Source organism: Emydura macquarii, unplaced genomic scaffold (genome assembly GCF_026122565.2).
Source record: "Emydura macquarii macquarii isolate MOO-44397 ecotype Brisbane River unplaced genomic scaffold, CSIRO-AGI_Emac_v2 contig_2422, whole genome shotgun sequence".
Lineage (NCBI taxonomy): Eukaryota > Metazoa > Chordata > Testudines > Chelidae > Emydura > Emydura macquarii.
In genome coordinates this window covers 30,152,013-30,171,781 of record NW_027132559.1, presented here as the reverse complement: position 1 = coordinate 30,171,781, position 19,769 = coordinate 30,152,013, and the positions used below count along the sequence as shown (strand labels likewise).

Sequence of the window (19,769 nt, the reverse complement as noted above, 5' to 3'; positions counted from 1 at the left end):
TCATTCAGCAATTGAATATGGCAGGCCTCAGCCATTCCAGTGCTTTGTCAGTCAGGAGGTTGAGGGAAACCCATCCTCCTTTGAGGTGGTGGATGGGGCATTCCTCCACAAGATGGTCCGCTGTTTGCATTTCTCCACACTCACTGGCTGCAGTAGCACAAAGGTTCCAGATGTGCATGAAGGAGTTAAAGCGCCCAACACCAGTCCTTAGGTGGTTTAAGCGGGTCCACTCCTCTTGTGGCAGGCTGGAGTCTATGGGTGAGGTGGAGATGGGAGGCAGTTGTTGCCGTCTGCCAGGGCATTGTTCCTTCTTCCACTGGCTCATGACCCACTCACTCCTTTGGCTTTGGCTATTATCTGCCTGTGTGAAGGCCTGAGCCGTTCTGATGAAAGGCCTGCGGCTTCTGAGGCGTTGAGCTGGAGTAGGCTGTCAACAGCTTTGCCTGCCTGGTTACAGCTAGCGGTCTCAGGTGGTGGGGTGGAACACCAGACAGAATGGGCAATTCGTAAGATGGCTGATAATGCAAAGGGCAGCATTGAGATGTGTGCCCAGCTTAGGCGTATGTGTATGTGGAATTACAACTGACCTCCTCGTACCCTGGAAATGTCTTACTGATGGCTAACAAGTTGTAAATTCGGTTTCGAGTTTCCTATTTGAGATTGTGAGAGGCTGAGCCGCCTCCATTCCCATTGACTTCTCTGGGAGTTAAGGAGCTCAAAACTTTGTAGAATTTGGGCTCTGGTGTCATAACAAATCACATATAGTTGATCTAATTAAATTAATTAATACATGCAAAATCAGAGTGGGAAATTCCAGCCCCACTGATGTCAATGATAAAATTCTCATGGATTTCAGTAGCGCCAATATTTCATCCAGAGATCTCAGCCATGATCACATCCTGAATGGTAATAGCTTTATTAACCACTGACCTTGCATCCAACATCATCATCAAAAGAAGATCTTTTAACTGCCTTCTTAAAATGTATTAGCGGTGCTAATATTCCAGTAGCACCCAGTGTGTGCTCAACATTGTCTGCATTGCAGTTCATGCCTTTAAAAATACTTAAAATATGCACATGGTTCATAGTATAGTGAAACATCAAATGTTAAGTCTAATAGGCATGGCTAAGCCCCCCTGTGGCTTGAGGATGAATTTGCCTGCCAAGAGAGGGTGAGTAGGGTTCACATGGTACCTTCACTTGGGGGTTCTGCCAGGGGAGGGCAGATATAAAGCATGGTTGTGGTTCCATGGGAACTCTGCTAGGAGCAGCTACCCATTGTAGATGCTTTCTCAGCCATCACAGACATGCCCCACTCCAGCCACTTTTTGGGCAATGCTTGTTGCAAATGCAGGAGTTGCAGGCAGTTTGCGCCACCATGACTTTCCCCCACAGGTTAGTCCTTTAGCAGTAATTAATATAAGCTGGACTGAATCAAGCCTAGTGAATGCACTTTGAACACCTTAACCGCAGAGGCTATCAGAGCATTGGCACAAATGTGATTGCCCATAGCTTTAAATTTTTTGAGAAAACAAGCTTGAGAGAAATCCTTACACCAGTGAATCACCTACTGAACTCAATAGGAGTTTTGTCTGCGTAAAAAAGGTCTATATATTTGACTCCCCAATGCCTTGTGGCATGAAAGGGTTCATGTCATGGAAGTTTAAGAGAATGGTAATGACCCAAAAGAAGCAGAAGAGGAAAGCAGTGGTTCTGTGTTTTTTATCTCTCCTTTATCAGAAGTCTTAAAAGTCCATCCTTGGTAACCCAACACAGCTAGGTTTCAGTGGGTCTGGAAAGAAAGGGTGGGTCCATGGAGAAGCTGCTTTATGTGGTATATCTGACAGGGGACTAACAATATTTTTACTGGAAAATCCTTTAAAATCAAACCAGAAAGTATTACTTTTATTTCATGCTGTCCACATCCTAGGGTGTGGGCTAGGGTTAGCTGCAGGTACTGCCTGGGTAAAAGCGGGCCTAAAGCTCAGCAAAGAGGAAGAAGGCTTTGTCTCAGGATGGACCACCTTGAATCTAGTGATCTGTCGGTTATGAAGACATAGCAAAAGCTCAGATCCTGCCTCCTGAGTGGAAGGTCCAGGAGTTTCACCTAACAGAATATCCTGATTTTTCTTGTCCCCTCTCTGATTGGTTGTGCCATGAGAGGATCTGACTTGCCCTGAGTACAGACTGCACAATTTGGGCCCTACTGTGTTATATGCTCCAGAAACAAAGATATAAGTTGATATTTGTCTACTGCTGCTGCCGTCATTTGTGAGTTTAAAAGAAAAAGAAAAGAAAACCAATTATTAAAGGCCAGTGCAAGGAGGTGCATCCAGAGGGGCTGGGATTTGGCATAAGGGGCCTACTCCTGTTTCTGCACCCAAAGCAAAGTCCACACATGATAGCAGTCACTGTCCTCAGGGGAGCTCAGGGACTGCTTCCTCGTAGAGCCTTAAGACCACAGTTGCCTCTAACTAAACAAATCAACCCATATGGAAAGTTTACATGCCAAATACAGCCGAATATCTCTTTTGCTGCATGCCTAGCAAAGTTAAATCAATATAAACTAAGAATGTCAGGTCAGTTCTTCAGTTGATATCAATCAGCATGGCTTCCATGACGTCAGTGGAACTACACTGATATATATCAGACAAAGATCTGGCCCATTGTCTTTGGATTGAAAAAGGATGGAGCAATAAAAGGAAAAAGATCACACACAGTTGGTAAGCAGAATAATAATGGTGCTACACAGATTTATGCTGCTGAAATACACAGTTTAAAGAAGTACCTTTAGGTGGAGCTGAGTTCCACAGAAATTGTGCCAATATGTAAAATACTCCTTCCAGGAACCAGGCAAAACTGATACCATGGCTTTTAAGCAGTCAGATGCTAGTTAAAACCTGTGTATATGTACACATTGCTTCATATGAACAATTAGCTTCTTTACATGTGGCGCCTCATGGATTAAGGAGGATTCTTCCATGCTAATAAGTGGAATAGGCTGGTAAAATTTATACCTGCAAAGAAAAATATCATTTTTATATAACTAATACAGTGTTTGTTTAGGGTAGCATCTGATTTCATTGGCAAAAAAGTCAAGTGGTAATTCCTAGACAGCTATATATTTCATGTTTTAACATCTATAGTTCACTCTCCATTGTTCTTTTAAATAATGAATATGTACAAACAACAGATTTTAAGTATACATATATTTAAATAAACCAGATAAAAATATATCTGACTTGAAATTGCTTTCCCCACTGAAAAATGAATGCTGAAATCCTGGTCCTCTTGAAATCAATGGTATAAATCCCATTGACTTCTGTAGAGTCAGAATTTCACCCAGAATTGCCTTTTTCAATAAGTAGGTGTGGCTCAAGATTGCCTAGAGACATTGCTTTCGTCTATTTGTTCAGTACACAGGAATGATAATGGGGGGCTGAAACTTAAGAATGAAAGCTCATCAAGTTTCAATTCCAGTTGTTTCATAACATTAGCCAGATGGTAGGTATACGTCATGTAAGTCGGAAGTTCAGGTAATTTAAAATGGTGTTAAAGTGAACATTACATGATCTAACATTTTAATATTTCCTAGAAAAAGTGGTTTGTGGCGTTAAATGTGATTTTGCAAACGCTTGTTCATAGGAATAAGGACTACTCGCATAAATAAGGGTTGACAGGACTGGGCTCTTAGTCAGTGAATTCACAGAAAAGTCTGAGGCCCTAATCCTGCAAACACTTGTGCACAGGTTTAATTTTATGCACTATGAGTAGTCCCCTTAAAGTCAGTAGAACTACTCAGTGTGTAAAGTTAAGCATGGTCCTTCATGCTAGCTTGTGTAGAAAGGTTGCTCAGTATTTATTTCTTCTCAAACGAAAGGATGCAGTTCACAGATTTACATTCCCATAACATGTTTTCCAATAATAAGCTAGCAATTGGTTAACCTGGACTACCTCGGCTGTTTGTGGAGGTGGAATTGCTTATCTCCATTCATTTGCATTCACTAATATGTCTCATTTTCTAAATGGTTTGGATGCTTCTTAAATGCATATTACTTGGCTATCCAGGTTTTATGCCTGACTTCAGCTTTGCATGTTCAGATCTTCAATATCATGGTAATGATAATGCTTAGCATTTATACACTGCTTTTCATCCATAGATGTCAAAGCACTGTACAAAGGAAGGTAGGTATCGTTAATCACTTTACAGTTGGGAAAATTGAGCAAAATAGGTTGAAGTGACTTGCCAAAGATCACCCAGTAATCAAAGGCAGAGTCAAGAATAGAAACCAGGTCTCCTGACTTCTTTTTCAGTACCTTATTCTCTAGATCATGCTGGTCGTTATTTGGTAAATATATTGCCTGAGCTAAAAGGCCATAAGAAGTGACACAACAGAATAAAATAAGAATAAATCCAATTTCAGGATTTCTTCAAAAAGAAATGTTGATTGAAATCTACTGTGGGTAGATTTTATTCCTCTTAATCACATGGCATTTTGTGACATTTATGGTCCATAGTATTGTGTTTGTAGCATATTTTCTGTGCATGAGAAAAATATTTGCCAACAAGCAACTGGTTGGACTTCCTTTCCTTTAAACACACTATTTTATATTACCAGTAAGTTTTCTCCAGCGAACTTGTATGTCTGATATCTTTGAAACTAGCGCAATTAGATATTTTCATTGTAAATATAAAATATTGTATGCTGTGTGTGTGTGTTGTAGCCATTGTGGAGTTCTGAATTCTATTTGCAGGTTTTCAGCTGAAGATATTAGCTCCCAAGTATCTTTTATAATAGTTCTGTTTCCACACCTGATCATTACTTAGCCCCCAATTCTGTGAACACATATGTGCTTAATTTTAAAATGTGTGTAGTCCCATTTACACAGAGAGTAGTCCCATTGAAGTTAATGGCAATTTTCACATGCTTAAATGTGCTTTTCCTTATTTGGGAAAGAATTCGCTCTAGCTATTTTTGTTTGTTTGTTTATGCAACACTAAGACTCCAGAAGACAATATTTAACCTTAGAAAGAGAGCACATCAAATTGAGGTAATTCCTTATCTCGAGCTCCAGACGTATTTTATTGTCAGTGTTTTACATTTTAAAAATAAAACAAACTGTTTGTTACATTTATGAAATACCAAAAGTGTAAGGCCAAATATGTACACTTGGGACCTGATCTTGCTTCCACTGGAAGTCAGTGGCAAAACTTCCATTGACTTAAATATAGCCAAAGCAGGCCTATAACTAGTGCCCAGTGCCTTTGTGTTTTAAAAAGACAGTCATGTAATTAAAGCTGCAAATATATTGTTATAAAGCCTCTGGTGAATAGAAACATTTTCATTCTTTCTTTTTATATTGCAATGAAAACACATACATTCCTTGGCAGAGTGTGTGTACATTCACAGATACTGTGGAGGAATATATACATACACACATACATATAAAAAACTGCAGCAATGTGTAATGTGGGATGATGGAAAGTGGAATAGACAAGAAGTAAACTATAAGTAAAGTTGAAGCTGAAGTAAACTATAAGTAGAGATGAAGCTGATCACTCTATTTTTATTGACAAAAATGTATAAAATGCAGAAAGCACCAGCATAAGTAAAAAAAAATTATTTCCTTCACTTTTAGAAAAAATTGTGTTTTTAGCAACGCAGGTAAACTGTTCATTTAAAAATATTATTTTTAATTTGAAAGCATTCTGCTAGGACCTGATCCGAAGCCCACTGCAGTCAATGGGAATCCTTCTATTGGTTTTGGATTAGGCCCTTAAATAGCACAATTTTTGTATGCAAATTGGTTAGTGTTATCCATAGCTTATTAGCAAATAATTACAGCTACATGAGCTAATGCATGTATTCCAGCACTCATTTATTTTTTTTCCCTCTTGTTTTACTATCAGGGCAGGGTGTATTCTGCAATGACCTTCTTGAGAGACCCCAAATATTTAAAACCAGTGTAAAAATAGTTATAGACTTACAAGGGTCTTCTGTTTGTAGTGTTGTAGTAGCCGAGTGGGTCCCAGGGTATCAAAGAGACATGGTGGGTGAAGTAATATCTCTTCCTGGACCAATATCTGTTGGTGAGAGAGACAAGCTTCTGAGCTTACACAGACCCGAGGAAGAGCTCTGTGTAGGGTCCAAAGCTTGTCTCTCTCACCAAATAAAAGATACCGTATTACCTCACCCATCTGGTTTTTCTAAGGGTCTTCTGTGTAATATTTTACCTGTTACTAACGTACCTTTACAAGTGTAAGGTAGAATCATGACTTGGAATCCTTATGTTCTTTCTTCAGATCTTTATCATCTGCTTATAAAGACATTAAACCAAACCCAAAGAGGTGTTACAGACAGCTGACTGGATGAGGAAGACTTTTTTTTTTAAATCCCATTGTTTAGATTTCTGTCAGAGGCTATGAGAATACTTAATTTCTTTTATCTCTAGAGTTTTCATTATCATTTAAATTTCATTTCACATTAATTGATCAGGGATTAGTGAAAGCATTATGCAAAAATTAGACTAAGAGAAGCCAGCTGCGATGAATAATTCATTATGTCCAATTACATTTTATTTCTGGCATAGTGCAAACTTGCCTCTGACTTCTAAGGTATTTTCAAATGACAATGTTCACTTAAAATAAAGACCTTCCCGACTTCATTTATGTAGCAGCTCGAGTCTCCCTAGATCCCCTCCCATTTTACAATTGAATTTTAACCAGCTTGGGCATATCCAGCTCTCCTTAACGGCTACAAAAAACTGAAGCACCTGGGAAAGAAAAGGAGGCAATACCAGAGTGAGAGCAAGCATAAGCAGTCCAAATGACCCCATGAAACAGGCAAAGAATTCAGCAAGGCAGCCCTTTGATATCGGTCATCTGGGAGTCAATCTCTCCCTTTGGCAATAACGCCCCTGGTCTGTCTTCCGCAGCGCAACGGGGAAAGAGCAAAGGCTACTAATTGGCTGCTGCAACAGGGCAAGCGCCGCTAGGTGGCAGCGGCTGCCTGCCGTGCAAGGAGCCCCCGTGGGCTGCTGCTGCTCCTGCTCCCTGGGAAGCTCATGATCCTTATCAGGTCAGCCCCCAAACCTGATTTATTTGTGTGAGCAACGTGCAAAGTGCTCTCTCGTCCCCCCTCTCCCCCCATAGGCTTGGGAGCTAAGGGGCTATGTCCCTGCGTGGAATGTCCCGAGCTGTGTTTTAAGCCTGCTCAGCAGCTCTCCACCCGATCACCCCTTTGCCCCCCTCACCCCACCCCACCCCACCGTATTTTATTTATGCCACTGGACAGTCGTTGCACCATTAAAGCTCCCGTCCCACCTTCTGCACGGACCTTTCATCTGGGGAAGTTTTATGACACTTGGTAAATGTGCAAAGTTTTTAATTAGACTCGCCAGACAGCCCGAGGCAGCACTAGCGCCACGAAGTCTTCATGCTTCTCTCTGCTTTACAGCACAACAAGCCGCTCTACTCCTTTGAAGACAATGCAGACTATGTCTACGATGTCATGTGGTCACCAGTGCATCCCGCGCTCTTTGCCTGTGTGGACGGGATGGGGCGCTTGGATCTGTGGAACCTGAATAATGACACCGAGGTGAGGCGGGGTGGCGGGGGAGCCCTTAACCCTGCGAGGTCTGGTGCGGGGGGTGTGGGGGAGAGGCAGGCTATGTTAGCTCCCTGCCTCTGCCTGTGGCGTAGCCCTGCTACTACCAAACACTCCCCTCCAAGGGATACTGAACTGCCCCCACTCCTTGTGTGTTTCAAATATAACTGAACTCCCCGCCTTGCATGGTTCAGGAGACGTGCCTTCAGCCTTCCCATGTATATTTCAGGGGACACTGATCTCCCCTTCTCGTACCCTTAAGGAACATTGCATTCCCCTCCCCCCCGGTACGGTTCAAGGCTCCTTGTATATTTCGTGCAAGTTACATTGACAGGGGGAGGGGGGCGGGGAAGAGAAATAATGCAATCCCCATTAAAAAAAAAAAATCAAGCCCTGCACAAGAGCAGCAGATAGATAATGTTGAGCCTATTTGGGAAGGATACTTCCTCTCTTTGGATTTATTTCAAGGCAGATTTTAAAAATCTCTCCCATTTTGTGATGGGTTTTTTGGCACATGGTTTCAGTGAGACATTTAAGATCTCACTGCTTTCTTTAGCTCTCCACTCCTTCAGCTTGTCACAACTGGACAGTCCTGTACCAACAGCACAGACCTGCCAAGCCTCACTCGTGGAGTGTGAGATTTCTTGGTTTGGGATTTATTTTAAGGCAGCTTTGTAAGTCTCTCCTCTTAGGATGGAAGGATTGTTTTTATTTCATGATTATTATATCTTTATTATTCATAATAATAATTATTATTTGTTTTTTTTTTATTTTATTTCTTCAGTTTATTTCAATGAAACATTAACTCTTCTTCACAATTGTTTTCCCTCAAAATCTCCCACAAATTTTCACAGCTTGACAGCCCTGCAACAGTCCTTCCAACCTGATAAAAACTTAATGATGCCCATGTGTTTTCCACCATCCCTTACGTTTCTTTCAACCCAGTTGAAACAGAAAGGGCTAATAGGGAACTTTTTGCAAAGATGAAGTAACAAATACGGTACTTAAAAATCAAGCAGCCTCCTTCCTAAAGAGAGATAGGTAGCATGTATTTTATGTTCCTCTTTATTTGTGTGTCTCGTATAATTTAAGTCTGCAAATCTGACTCCACATGTTTAAAAAATATTTCTAGGTATTAAATGAATGAGTACAATCTTGATTTGATTTGAATTTTCCTTTGATGAATCTTTGCTATAAGAACCATCACTAAATGACCAGTGTGCTTTGATTATACCACAAAGATTCAGAATTGGACTTGAAATATTTTTTCATTACCCAAGCACAAATATTTGTGTATTTGTATTCAGTACTTTGTAATAGCATAGTATGAAAATAGAAAACAAAATAAAAAAAAAATCAGCATAAAAATAAGGTAACATTTTAATGGACAGGTTATTTTCATTTTTTGAAAGAAACGATGAGAACAACAAATGCCATTTTCCTTCCCTCCCTCCCTCCCCCATTTCCTATAATATTTCTTTAAAGTTAGTTTATTTATTACTATGTCTTTCATGTAACTGTGATATACATTTCAGCCAAAGTAAAATACAAGTGCAGTTTATGGTTTCCAAATCAGTGCTGCTTACCATAAATAAGTGTGGACAGGTAAGAGGCACAAAAGCTGAAAACTGTATTGTTACGTGAAGCAACTATGCCTTTTGAAGTGTTCTGAGCAGGAAGTACTGCAGCCTTTTTAATTAGAAAGCATGCAGCTGGAGGATATACAGGAGGACTCTCCTCAGAATTTCTTTTTGGGGAGGGAGGAACATATCCTTCAGGTGTTCTCATCAATGCCAGTTCAACACACAACATAAAAACCTGTTAACATTTCAAAAAGAAAAAATAACCCTTTCCGGTAATATACCATGGGTGCAATCCTGATCCCCCCGTCTCCCCATCTGAAATCTATGAGAACTTTGCTGTTGCTTTCAGTAGCACCAGGATTTCACCACAAGTAATTACTATAAGCCTGGTCCTGCTTCCACTGAAGTCAGTGAGATGGATCATGCCCTACATGACCAGGATTACTGATACATTTTGAGTAAGAAAAGGCTAATGAGCATCCCTAGAAATGAATTCAAAGTTTGTTCCTGCATTCCATATGCACCCAAAGCCACCGGCAATTTCACAAGGCATTTTCATTCATAAGGTTCAAAATCAGCTCTCACATAAGTGCAAATCTGGAGTATTTTCTGTTGAAGTCAATGGTATTACAGATTTACATCAGCATGAGAGCTGAATTTGGATCTATGAAGAAAAAATACTATTCCAGTTCTTTAGTAAGCAGTGATAGAATACTTTGAAAATCTTTAGAAACAATAAACTAGCAGAAACTAAATCAATGTAAAGTTTGGATTCGCAAGGAAAGCAGATCAGACACGTAGTGTCAGTGAAAGAAAGAACCATACACAATTCTTTTAAAAATTACAACTGAAGGTGAGCAGTGTTTGCTTTGATCCTTGGCCTGGTAGCTTACAATTAGGTTATAATGATTTTCCATAGTTGACTATTAAAGAATCTGAAAGAGTTATTCTGTTTACTAATGAAAAATATTTGTCAGAGTTTTATTCATTAATCATTGAAATAAAAATGAGATGACTAACCTGAGAAAATTCTTGGGACTCATTACCTGTGTTTAAACAAACAAACTTTCTAGTAGTAGATGTAAAAGGGTATCTAGAGATGGAGGAAAATGACAAATATATTAATGTCTTTTAATTAGATCAACTGAGGAAAAGTGCTATATAAGAGGTTGATAATTATTATTATTAATAATAATGCTTGTTTGTTTTTAGGAAATCAGCTGCATTAATGTTTAGTTATTATTTTGAAAACGGATGGAGAAAATATCTGTTTTTAGAAACTTTTTAAATACTCTTCCAATTTCTTGAAATATAACAGTTTCTAGTAGTCCTCTTCTACATATTTATTTATTTCACTCTCTAGATTCTTTTTGACCCAAATGACCATAATAATTTGACTATTCTCACAATCTAGCTTTAAAAAGATCTGAACTAATCACATGTAGCATTCTGATTTGTGGATACCATGTTTGGTTTTTGTAATAACAGTGAAAGTTATTATATTTGATTTATTTAACATTAAAAAACCCCACAACACTTCTTTACTCTCCTGCAAGTTGGATAATATTTTTAGATGTATGGTCAGTATGCCATATTTTCAGTTAAATTTAGGATGGAAGATCCTGATTTCCCTGTTTTGAATCCACAACATTTTTCTTGCTTGGCTTAAAGGTGGCGTCAGCCTCTGTTATTACTCAATCATCTCTCTTGATTACTGTACAAGAATGATTGATTGATATTTTTCCACTTTGATCCTCTATTATATTGCTTTCAACAATATTTTCTTTTGCATGACTTGTATATTTTGGTTCTAGAAGTATGTAGATGGCATTTTTTTCATTAAGTAGATATGAAATATATCTCTAAACAGTTTTTTTAACACTACATAAGCAACAACAAATTAAAAGGTAAATTATCATTGTTTTTTAGGTTACTGATTTCTCAGTCTATTATCTGCTAAATTCATATGCCAAAATGGTTATAATCTGACAAGTGTCAGTTTATAACTTTAGATAATTTATAAAGTATTTTAAAATACAACTTTTAAAACATAACTAATGGTGTCATATCACCATTACAAGGTAAATTCAGATCTTAGAAATCTTAAATAGGTGTGTGTAATTTAAACTATCATTATTCAAAGCAGTCAAATCTATTTTAGGATAATGTAGATTGACTATATTTCTCATTGTACAAAAGGAAAAAGGAGGGGTATTCAAATATTTTAGAACAATTTCATGATTGCTTTGATGCTGTTAGATAGATTTTCTGAGTGGGAATGATTTTTACTAAACCATTATAATATTTTAATTTATAGGACCCTGAATTGGTCAGCATGAACACTGTTTATTTTTCTGTGCAGCACAGAAATAGTGCTATATTAACCCAAAGCAGAGATACAGTACATGTATACTTTTCAATATTTTGAAAGGTATAGCTAAAATTCTGTGTCTGAAACATACTCCTTTGAAAGAACTTATATATCTCTGATCTACTGATTTTCTGAGAAACAAAACTAACTGATGAAATGGATTAAGTAACTGCTCTAGAGTTCAGTTTTGGCTGTTTAACAAATTTTTCTATAAATTATATATAATTAATTGCCTTATGAGTTAAAAAAATTGTGGAGACTTCAGTGATAAGGAGGGTGAAGTTTAAATGTATATTATCATATGATAGTTTTATTGGTACTTTATGCCAGGTAATTGATCTAATAAATCACACTGAAAGCACTGACATCAACACACCAAATAATAACATATCTGAGATGAGGAGTTACATGAGATGCCATCTTTCATTGGTCATATAGTATTGATAGGACCTAGGCCTTAAACAATGAAGAGAGAAGCTCAGTGGCTTATTTGCATTTGAATACTTTTTTTAAGGAAGGTGGGAGGGAAGATGTAGTAATCTCCTGTTTTCTGATTGCTATCCAACATTATTTCTAAATTACTGTGTAAGCAGATCTATTTTAACTTCACTTGTGAGGCTCAAAGTAGTTACAGGAGTGAGGATTTAGCATGCCAGCCCTATTGTTCTGAGATACTAGTTTGGTTTTGCAGCCTTTAGTCGGAGTTTGTAACAAAGGGACACACTGAGTTTCCAGGTCTTGAGGTGCTAGTGACTAGCTATTGCTGCATGAGTGACTATGCATGGTTACTGTCTATAGTTGGAGTCTCCCAGGCAGTCTGCAAAGGTTCTGCTTCCTACTTTCACTGATACCTCATGCCAACCACTTCAATGCTGTGGTTTATTTCGTAAACAGTACATTAAAAGTATGTACACATATGCATGTGTAGGTATCTTCCATTACATTGCCTTACTTTAACAGACAGCCTTGCATTTATACTTAGACTAATTTCTTATGAACTTAAATACATCTACCTAATGAAACGGGTTGGATTTTTGTAACATAATCAGTATTTTCATGTACTTGCGTGGTCCAAAATTTGGATGAAAACTGGTAAAAACTGAATAATAGCTTTTGTGAAACCCAGAACTTCTTCAGTAAAAACTGAGTAGTAGACTTTGTAAAGCCTGGGATTTTTTTCGGTAAAAATCAGTAAAAACTGAAAATGAAGGACCTTATGAACAAAGCACATAAGGGCTTACGATGGAAGAGGCATAAAAAAGGGAAAGAATAGTATGGAAACTAAAAACGTCTTGTTTTGAAGTGATTTTTCTTCTGTTTCTGTTCCACCCTGCCACCAAAACACAAAACTACAACCAAACATTGATGTAGGTCAGTAAAATATGTTTTTCATAAACACTGCTACCGTTCTGTGAATTTTCAAACCATGTTTTAGTGCTGTCTTTCGCTTATGAATGCCTGACAGTTGATTTTTAACTCATCTCTTGATCAGAAATTAAGGCATATTGAGAAACAAGCTGCTGTAGTTTTGTATGTCTCCACAGTCAGGAAAAAATATTTGTGTCATTCACTCACACATTTATCGTGGAAAAGTCTCCTTCACACCTCTTAAACAGTCTCTGTCTCATTCTTCCCACCTCCCTTAACTCAGTAGAGCATGTGATTGAAGCAACAATCTTTTTTTTTCTCCCCTTACAAAAGGGATTTATGATACCTCAAGTAATTCTAAGGGACTTGTGATTCATCCACTGAAACATAACATTCTAAACTGGCACGTGATTCACTGCAGCATGATTTCATTATCATCATTATTATTGATTCAATAGGTTCCAACGGCCAGTGTAACAATTGAAGGTGCTTCTGCCCTCAATCGGGTCCGTTGGGCCCAGGCTGGGAAAGAGGTAGCAGTTGGAGACTCAGAAGGCCGCATCTGGATCTATGATGTTGGAGAGGTACTTGTTCTTTTCTTTTTCTTTAATACTTGTAGTAGTTTCCAGTATTTGTCATACCACTGAATGTTAGAAAACATCATGCATTTATGTGCATGAGAAGGACACTTCCGACTGATGATCCAGATAGTTTTTAATGGTATCCTTATTGATTCGAAGTGCTACACAACATTGAAATGTACCTTCAATTCAGCTAAGTGTTGCTGTTTAATGGCAGATATGAAGAAGAAATCTTGCTTGAAAGGCTTGTGGTTTATTCTCACTATTTATGTTTTAATGTCAAAAAGTGTTTGGCTTTTGGCTGCGTTTCCTAGGGACAAAAGAGTACAAAATATTACAACATAAAAGTTTAAAAAATATATATAATAATAATAATATATATAATGTTCCAAATGTTATATTATAACAGTATAATATATAATGTTCCAAACACTCTCCTGTAGGATTCACCTTTTTTCATTGCAGTAACTCATGTATTGTGACCTGCTCCACTTTACTGATACAGATTTTTCTCATCATGACATGTAAAGAACCAGTCAGTATCCCTGATACCATTGCCTGAATATTTACAGTGGCTGCAACAACAGAAAACTGAGAGGTAGTGGTTTGGGGGTTAACAGATGCATGTGTGGTGTGAAATAGCAGGATGAATATTCCATGTTTTAAGGCTGTTTTCAATTTCCTCTACTACATACTATAAAAACTATCTAAGCTGAAGTATATTGTGCATGGATGGAGCCTGCCTCTTTGTTGATGAATGCAGTATGAAATGTTCAGCCTGCATTACAATTCTTTGGAATAGCCAAGGGTGAATCTCTGAGCAATCAGTCTTTGTGTAAAGAATTTGTTTTTCATCATTATCTGTGATAGGATATTGGGATATCCATCTCTACATAGGAGGGAAACATTACAGAATACATAGAGTATTATCTGTAACTCACATAAAGTGATTTTATGGCCCAGAGCAAAATTGCTTGAGCATGACTCATATTGTTGGATTGCATATGCTTTTGCAGGAGTTGCCTTTCTTCACAAATGGCTGCTGAAACTTCTTGCTATATAATTTCTAAATTGTCTAAAGTTATTACACTCAAATTTCCACTGCAGACCTGGCAGGGCAGGCCGTTTTATTTATTATTTTTGTATTTTTTCTCTGAAGTGGTGATTTTTTTTTCTCCCTTTCTAAGTGATATGACAGACTACTGCAATATTTGCAATGACAATATAGTCTGGTCTTGTCTATTGTCTAGAGTCTAGACAGGCTAAAGAAATGTCTCTTTGACGTATCATACACCACACCATTCAGAGGGTTGTTTATCCCTGCAAGATTAACCACAAGAAAGTGGACTTCATCCAGAGGGAGTAATATTTAAATTTTTTGGTCTTTTTTCTGCATAATCAGAAAAGTCTTACATGCAAAAAAAAAAATCACAGGGATACATGCCTCATGACAAGTAAAGACATACTAATATTACTTGTAAAAAGAGAATAATCAGTATTCAGCCATGTGAGTCCAGATCATGTTATATAATGCAAACTAAGGTGCTGATCCGGTAGTCTGCTCTCTGTGAGCGGGCCACTGTGGCTGTGCAGAACCCCAGTAACTTCAACAGGGTTTCACCCAGGTCTCAGTTCCCATCCCTAAGCAGCAGCTGGCAGGATCAGGGCACAAGAGTGCACATACCGTTCCCTCCCATATATTTTTGTCAAGTGAGCTAACAAGGTACTCTGTTGCTCTGCCTTTTTGACTGTTCTTTCATAGTTATTTCATAGTAAAACTGTTCTTTTTATAGTTATTTTTCATTTTGACCATGTTTTTTGCTGTAATAATTCCAGACACAGGTTATTTGAGAAGCCTCTTTGTGATGCAGTAATATTAATTGGAAGACCTAGCTCTTATAGCAGTTTTCATCAGTAGATCTCAATGTGTTTTATAAAGGAAGTCAGTATCATTATCCTCATTTTACATATGAGGAAATGGAGGAACAGAGAGGATTCGCCCCTCCCTATGATTGCTGCCTTTTTGATGCCCATTTCTGATTAAATAAATAAGGGGGTTCAAAGTGTTAGTGAATACCCTAGCAGGACAACTTCAGTCATTACTAAGAGTCACTACAGCTAGCCAACCTCAGATGCAAACACACGCTACAATCAGAGTGCCAGTTTAAATCACTAATAGGGATTCATACTGGTGTCCCTGAGAACAGAAGTTGAAGATAGTGAAAAACTGCAGCTTAACTTATTGCACCCATCGAGTCAGTTCATAAAGAGCCCTTTTAAAAGCAATTCAGATGTAGGTGCATGTAGGGCCTGATCTAACTCCTGTTGAAGTCAATGATGTCATTGGATCAAACCCTTAATAAGGGTCTGAAGCAGGAAAATATGTCTGCAGCCTTGTTGGCTGTGCAAACTGTAACAACCGTGGATACTGACTTCCTGGCAGATCACTTTATCCAGAAGGAAAATGGAGCCTGCTGAAGAAAGACAAAACAGTAGGGAAAACATAGTGAGGCTGGGAGCTCATCACTTAGCTGTTCCAGTTCTCTCCTCCTTCCCTAGATGATCCCTCCTTTCCTTTCCCCCATCTCTCTTGAACCTGCTACACAGAGCGTGGAAGTTCCTATAACCTCAAGGCTGAAAAAACTGCCCCTCATGACAACCTTAACTGGGCAGAGGAGTCACTTAATAGTGTAAGGGCAAGATGTTAAAAAGAAAAGCTGACAATCTTACTGGAGCCCACTAACTCTGTGCTTATTGTAGTATCTACTTCCAATCTAAACTTCCAATCTACTTCCAATCTAAACTCCTCTTCCCCTCACACTCTCTGGAAGGATTGTCTAAGCAGTCTAGATATTTACTCCTCACTGAGGCATCTAAGTGTCTCTATTAGGGGTTGGTCCTGCACCATTATAGTCAATGGGAGCTTTGCTATTGCTTTGAATGGAAGCAGGAGCAGGCCCTTTATCAGGAGCATTGTCTCAATTGCAGGAGTGCTCATGGGCAGCTTTCCTCTTTCCTTCAGCATATGGGCATGGACGAGAGGGTCCTTTCGCCTTGCACCCTTGGCCTATTGGGACCCACCCTTCCCCTACCCATTTTTTAAATTGTCTTAATCATGGTGGTTGCCATGTAGCTCCTCTCTTCTTTTTCAGTGGCTGACTTCTGAAGCTGAGGGTATGTCTACATTCACGGCAGCACTGTCGGCACCGCCGGATTGATTCTGTGGGATCGATTGTGCGGCACTGGAGACCTGCTCAATCGATCCGGAAGTCAATGGCATTAATCCACCCCTGCAAAAAGATTAATGCTGCATTGAAGAGAGGGTGTTTCCCATCGGTGCATTGTAGTGGGGATGCTGCATTACATAGAAGTTAGGAAGTCGACGGAAGATCGACATAGAGTAGCTTGCATATCTCCTGTTGACTGCCACTGAATTTCACCGACAGTGTAGATCAAGCCAGAGATGTCAACAGAGAAATCTGGATTTTTGAGGCCATGATCCCTTTAAATTCATCCGTAATGAACTGGTAGTGAATCATAATTCGCATCCACTAGTGCCAGGACACACTTCACTTTGAAGCAGAAAGAGTCTCCAGGATTAAATAGGATTATATTACAAGAGGAAGAAGACTGCTTTGCAAAGATCCTACATATATTCAGCAAAAAGAGCCATATACCATATTTTTCATATGTGCCCAATCTTTAAAACCTATCCTATTTTTTGTGTTGTTATATTCAGGTACTACACTGGATTGGCCATAATGTTGCTAAATAGTGGTTATATGGTGTCCAGATCTTCTGCCCACAATTAAAGAAGGATGTTAATAAATTGGAGAAGGTTCAGAGAAGAGCCATAAGAATGATTAAATGATTAGAAAACCTGCCTTACAATGGTAGACTCAAGGAACTCAATCTATTTAGCTTAACAAAGAGAAGGTTTAGGGGTGACTTGAGTAGTCTATAAGTATCTGCATGGGGAAGACATGTTTAATAAATGGGCTCTTCAGTCTAGCAGAGAAAGGAATAACATGATCCAATGGCTAGAAGTTGAACCTAGACAAATTCAGGCGGGAAATAAGGTGTTGTTTTTTAACAGTGAGAGTGATTAACCATTGGAACAATTTACCAAGAGTCGTTGTAGTGGATTCATGGTCACTGAACATTTTTAAATCAAGATTGGATGTTTTTCTAAAAGATATGCTCTAGGAATTATTTTGGAGAAGTTCAATGGTCTGTGTTATACAGGTGGCTAGACTAGATGACCACAATGTGTCTTTCTGACATTGTAATCTATGAATCTATTAACTGAAAAAAGAAGTGAACATATGTTGAGTTGAACAACATCATCATCAAAAAGCACAATAATGTTTAAAATCATATTTCTTAAAATGATAAAATCAACTTTTCCTATGTAAATAAACCGGGGCACAAAATTGACATGACAAGCTTGGGACAGATCAGGAAACCTGTTATGATATCAAATCACTGAGAAAAATGAAAGTGATGAGGTTCTTATCTTGTTAGTTCCATCACGGTTTTAATTCTGTCTTCTAGAGAGCAATAGAATTTGCATCTGTGATTTATAATTAAAATATATCATGTATAGAGAGATTCTCATATGGCTTACCTGCAAACATCAGATCTAGGGCCTAATCCTGCAGTCCTTGCTCAGTCAGAATTCCCTTTGAGATCATGGATGTTTTGCTTGAGTAAGGTCTTTAGGATAAGGCCCTTTTGTTTTGACAGGTCATCCACTCATGATCTTTCTGACATCACAAGTGGCAGAAACATGAGTATGACAGAGCCCAAGACCAGTGAGTTAAAAATAATGTTGATATTTTCAGTTAAACCAGATAATGTTGTCTTTTTACAGTACGTACTTTTAGTTGTTTGATTTCAGCATCGTGTCTGAAAATAACCGAACACATTTATTTTCACAGTGAGGGGTCTATTTTCTTCTCCATGCTTGTGCTTTACGCCCATTAGCATTAATGGGAGTCATGCGCACGCTTCCAGGGGAGAACAGATTTAAATAATCCATATATATATATATATGCACATGTGTGGCAGCGTGAGAGAATGACTTGTAGATCAGTAGCTGATGGTTTAAAAAATTGGGAAAAAAATCAGATTGTTTCAGTGAAACATATTCATTAACATATTTAATTTAATCAGAGAATATAACCAGTCGTAAATAAGTGTTAGTTTCTGTTAGATTGGACTATATTCATGTTTGCTGGACTTACATTTGTGATTTAAAAAAAAAAAAAGACTACATGTAAAATGTACCATGAATCAATTTCACTTCTGTAGTCTTACAACTTCTTTACTCAGTAGCCAGGGCTCTACATGATAAAAGTTGATTTTAGCAGAGCATGGACCATTGACTATAGATTTATTCACATTCCCTGATGATTGATAGTTAGACCCAACTGCCTGTGTCTTTTGTAGATATATTTTATAGAAAGCTTGCTTCCATTGTGCATGCTTCAGTGATGTTGCACAGATGCTGCTGTCATAAATATTCTCTGTCAGCCATGTTTGCTGCTTATCTGAGCTAAGTTAGAATGCTGTTTGCGGCTCCAGTTGTGAAAGAAGCAGCTTCTTTCAACCTTTCATTATTCTTTTCTCCATTAATCCTTTCAGGGGCAGATTTTGTTTGCAGGCAGGAGGAAATAGAACTTTCCAATCAAGAATTTATTAATTGATGGTAGTAAAATATAGAACTTGGAAAAAAGAAAGAAGTTTTCAACATAAGGAGAGAAATTATGTTCTAAAAAGAGTGTTCAGAGTCGTAATTTAGAGGAGCCTATTATCCCATATGACTTCTTTCATTAGACTAATTAACTAATGGAAATATCAGTTGTTGCATCTGTTTGGCAGTGTATCAGACAGGTTAGTGTTGCTAAAGGGTCAGTAGCGATCAGGGCTCAACTGGAGAAAAGTAAGAAATGGTAGTCCCCAGACTTTACCCACAAGCCAAGTTCCACTCCCTGAGAAACCATTCACAGAAACCTGTGCAGATCTTCATAAAATGATAATCTCTCTCCTTTCTTAGACCAACAGTGAAATAATTAACTGATATTTAAATCATATTTGTTACATTTCAGCATTAACTTCTCATTGAGATAAATGGAGCAATTCACACTTCTTTCAGAACTGTTGTTTCAGGCTTTCTGAAGACTCAGGCATACATTGTTGCATAGGTTTATATGTGATTCACATTCTGAAATTGATCTTTGCCACTGTAAGGGCTAGA

General features: G+C 38.3%; 1 protein-coding gene and 1 long non-coding RNA gene across 6 annotated transcripts in view; one reads left to right on the top strand and one right to left on the bottom strand.

Moving 5' to 3' along the window:
* DYNC1I1 (dynein cytoplasmic 1 intermediate chain 1) overlaps positions 1-19,769 on the top strand; it is a 242,226-nt gene that overhangs the window by 203,246 nt on the left and 19,211 nt on the right. For 4 of the 5 annotated variants that reach the window (XM_067562160.1, XM_067562159.1, XM_067562158.1 and 1 more), the window contains 2 exons: positions 7,458-7,598; positions 13,388-13,513. In XM_067562160.1, the coding sequence (XP_067418261.1) occupies positions 7,458-7,598; positions 13,388-13,513 (267 nt within the window). The remainder of the gene's footprint in view (positions 1-7,457; positions 7,599-13,387; positions 13,514-19,769) is intronic. The other variant, XM_067562161.1, reaches the window with a different exon arrangement.
* On the bottom strand, positions 2,615-6,929 carry LOC137162132 (uncharacterized). The gene is made up of 4 exons (XR_010922294.1): positions 6,799-6,929; positions 6,251-6,315; positions 5,990-6,085; positions 2,615-3,017 (listed from the first exon to the last, which is right to left on the bottom strand). It is a non-coding gene; the product is annotated as an uncharacterized lncRNA (long non-coding RNA).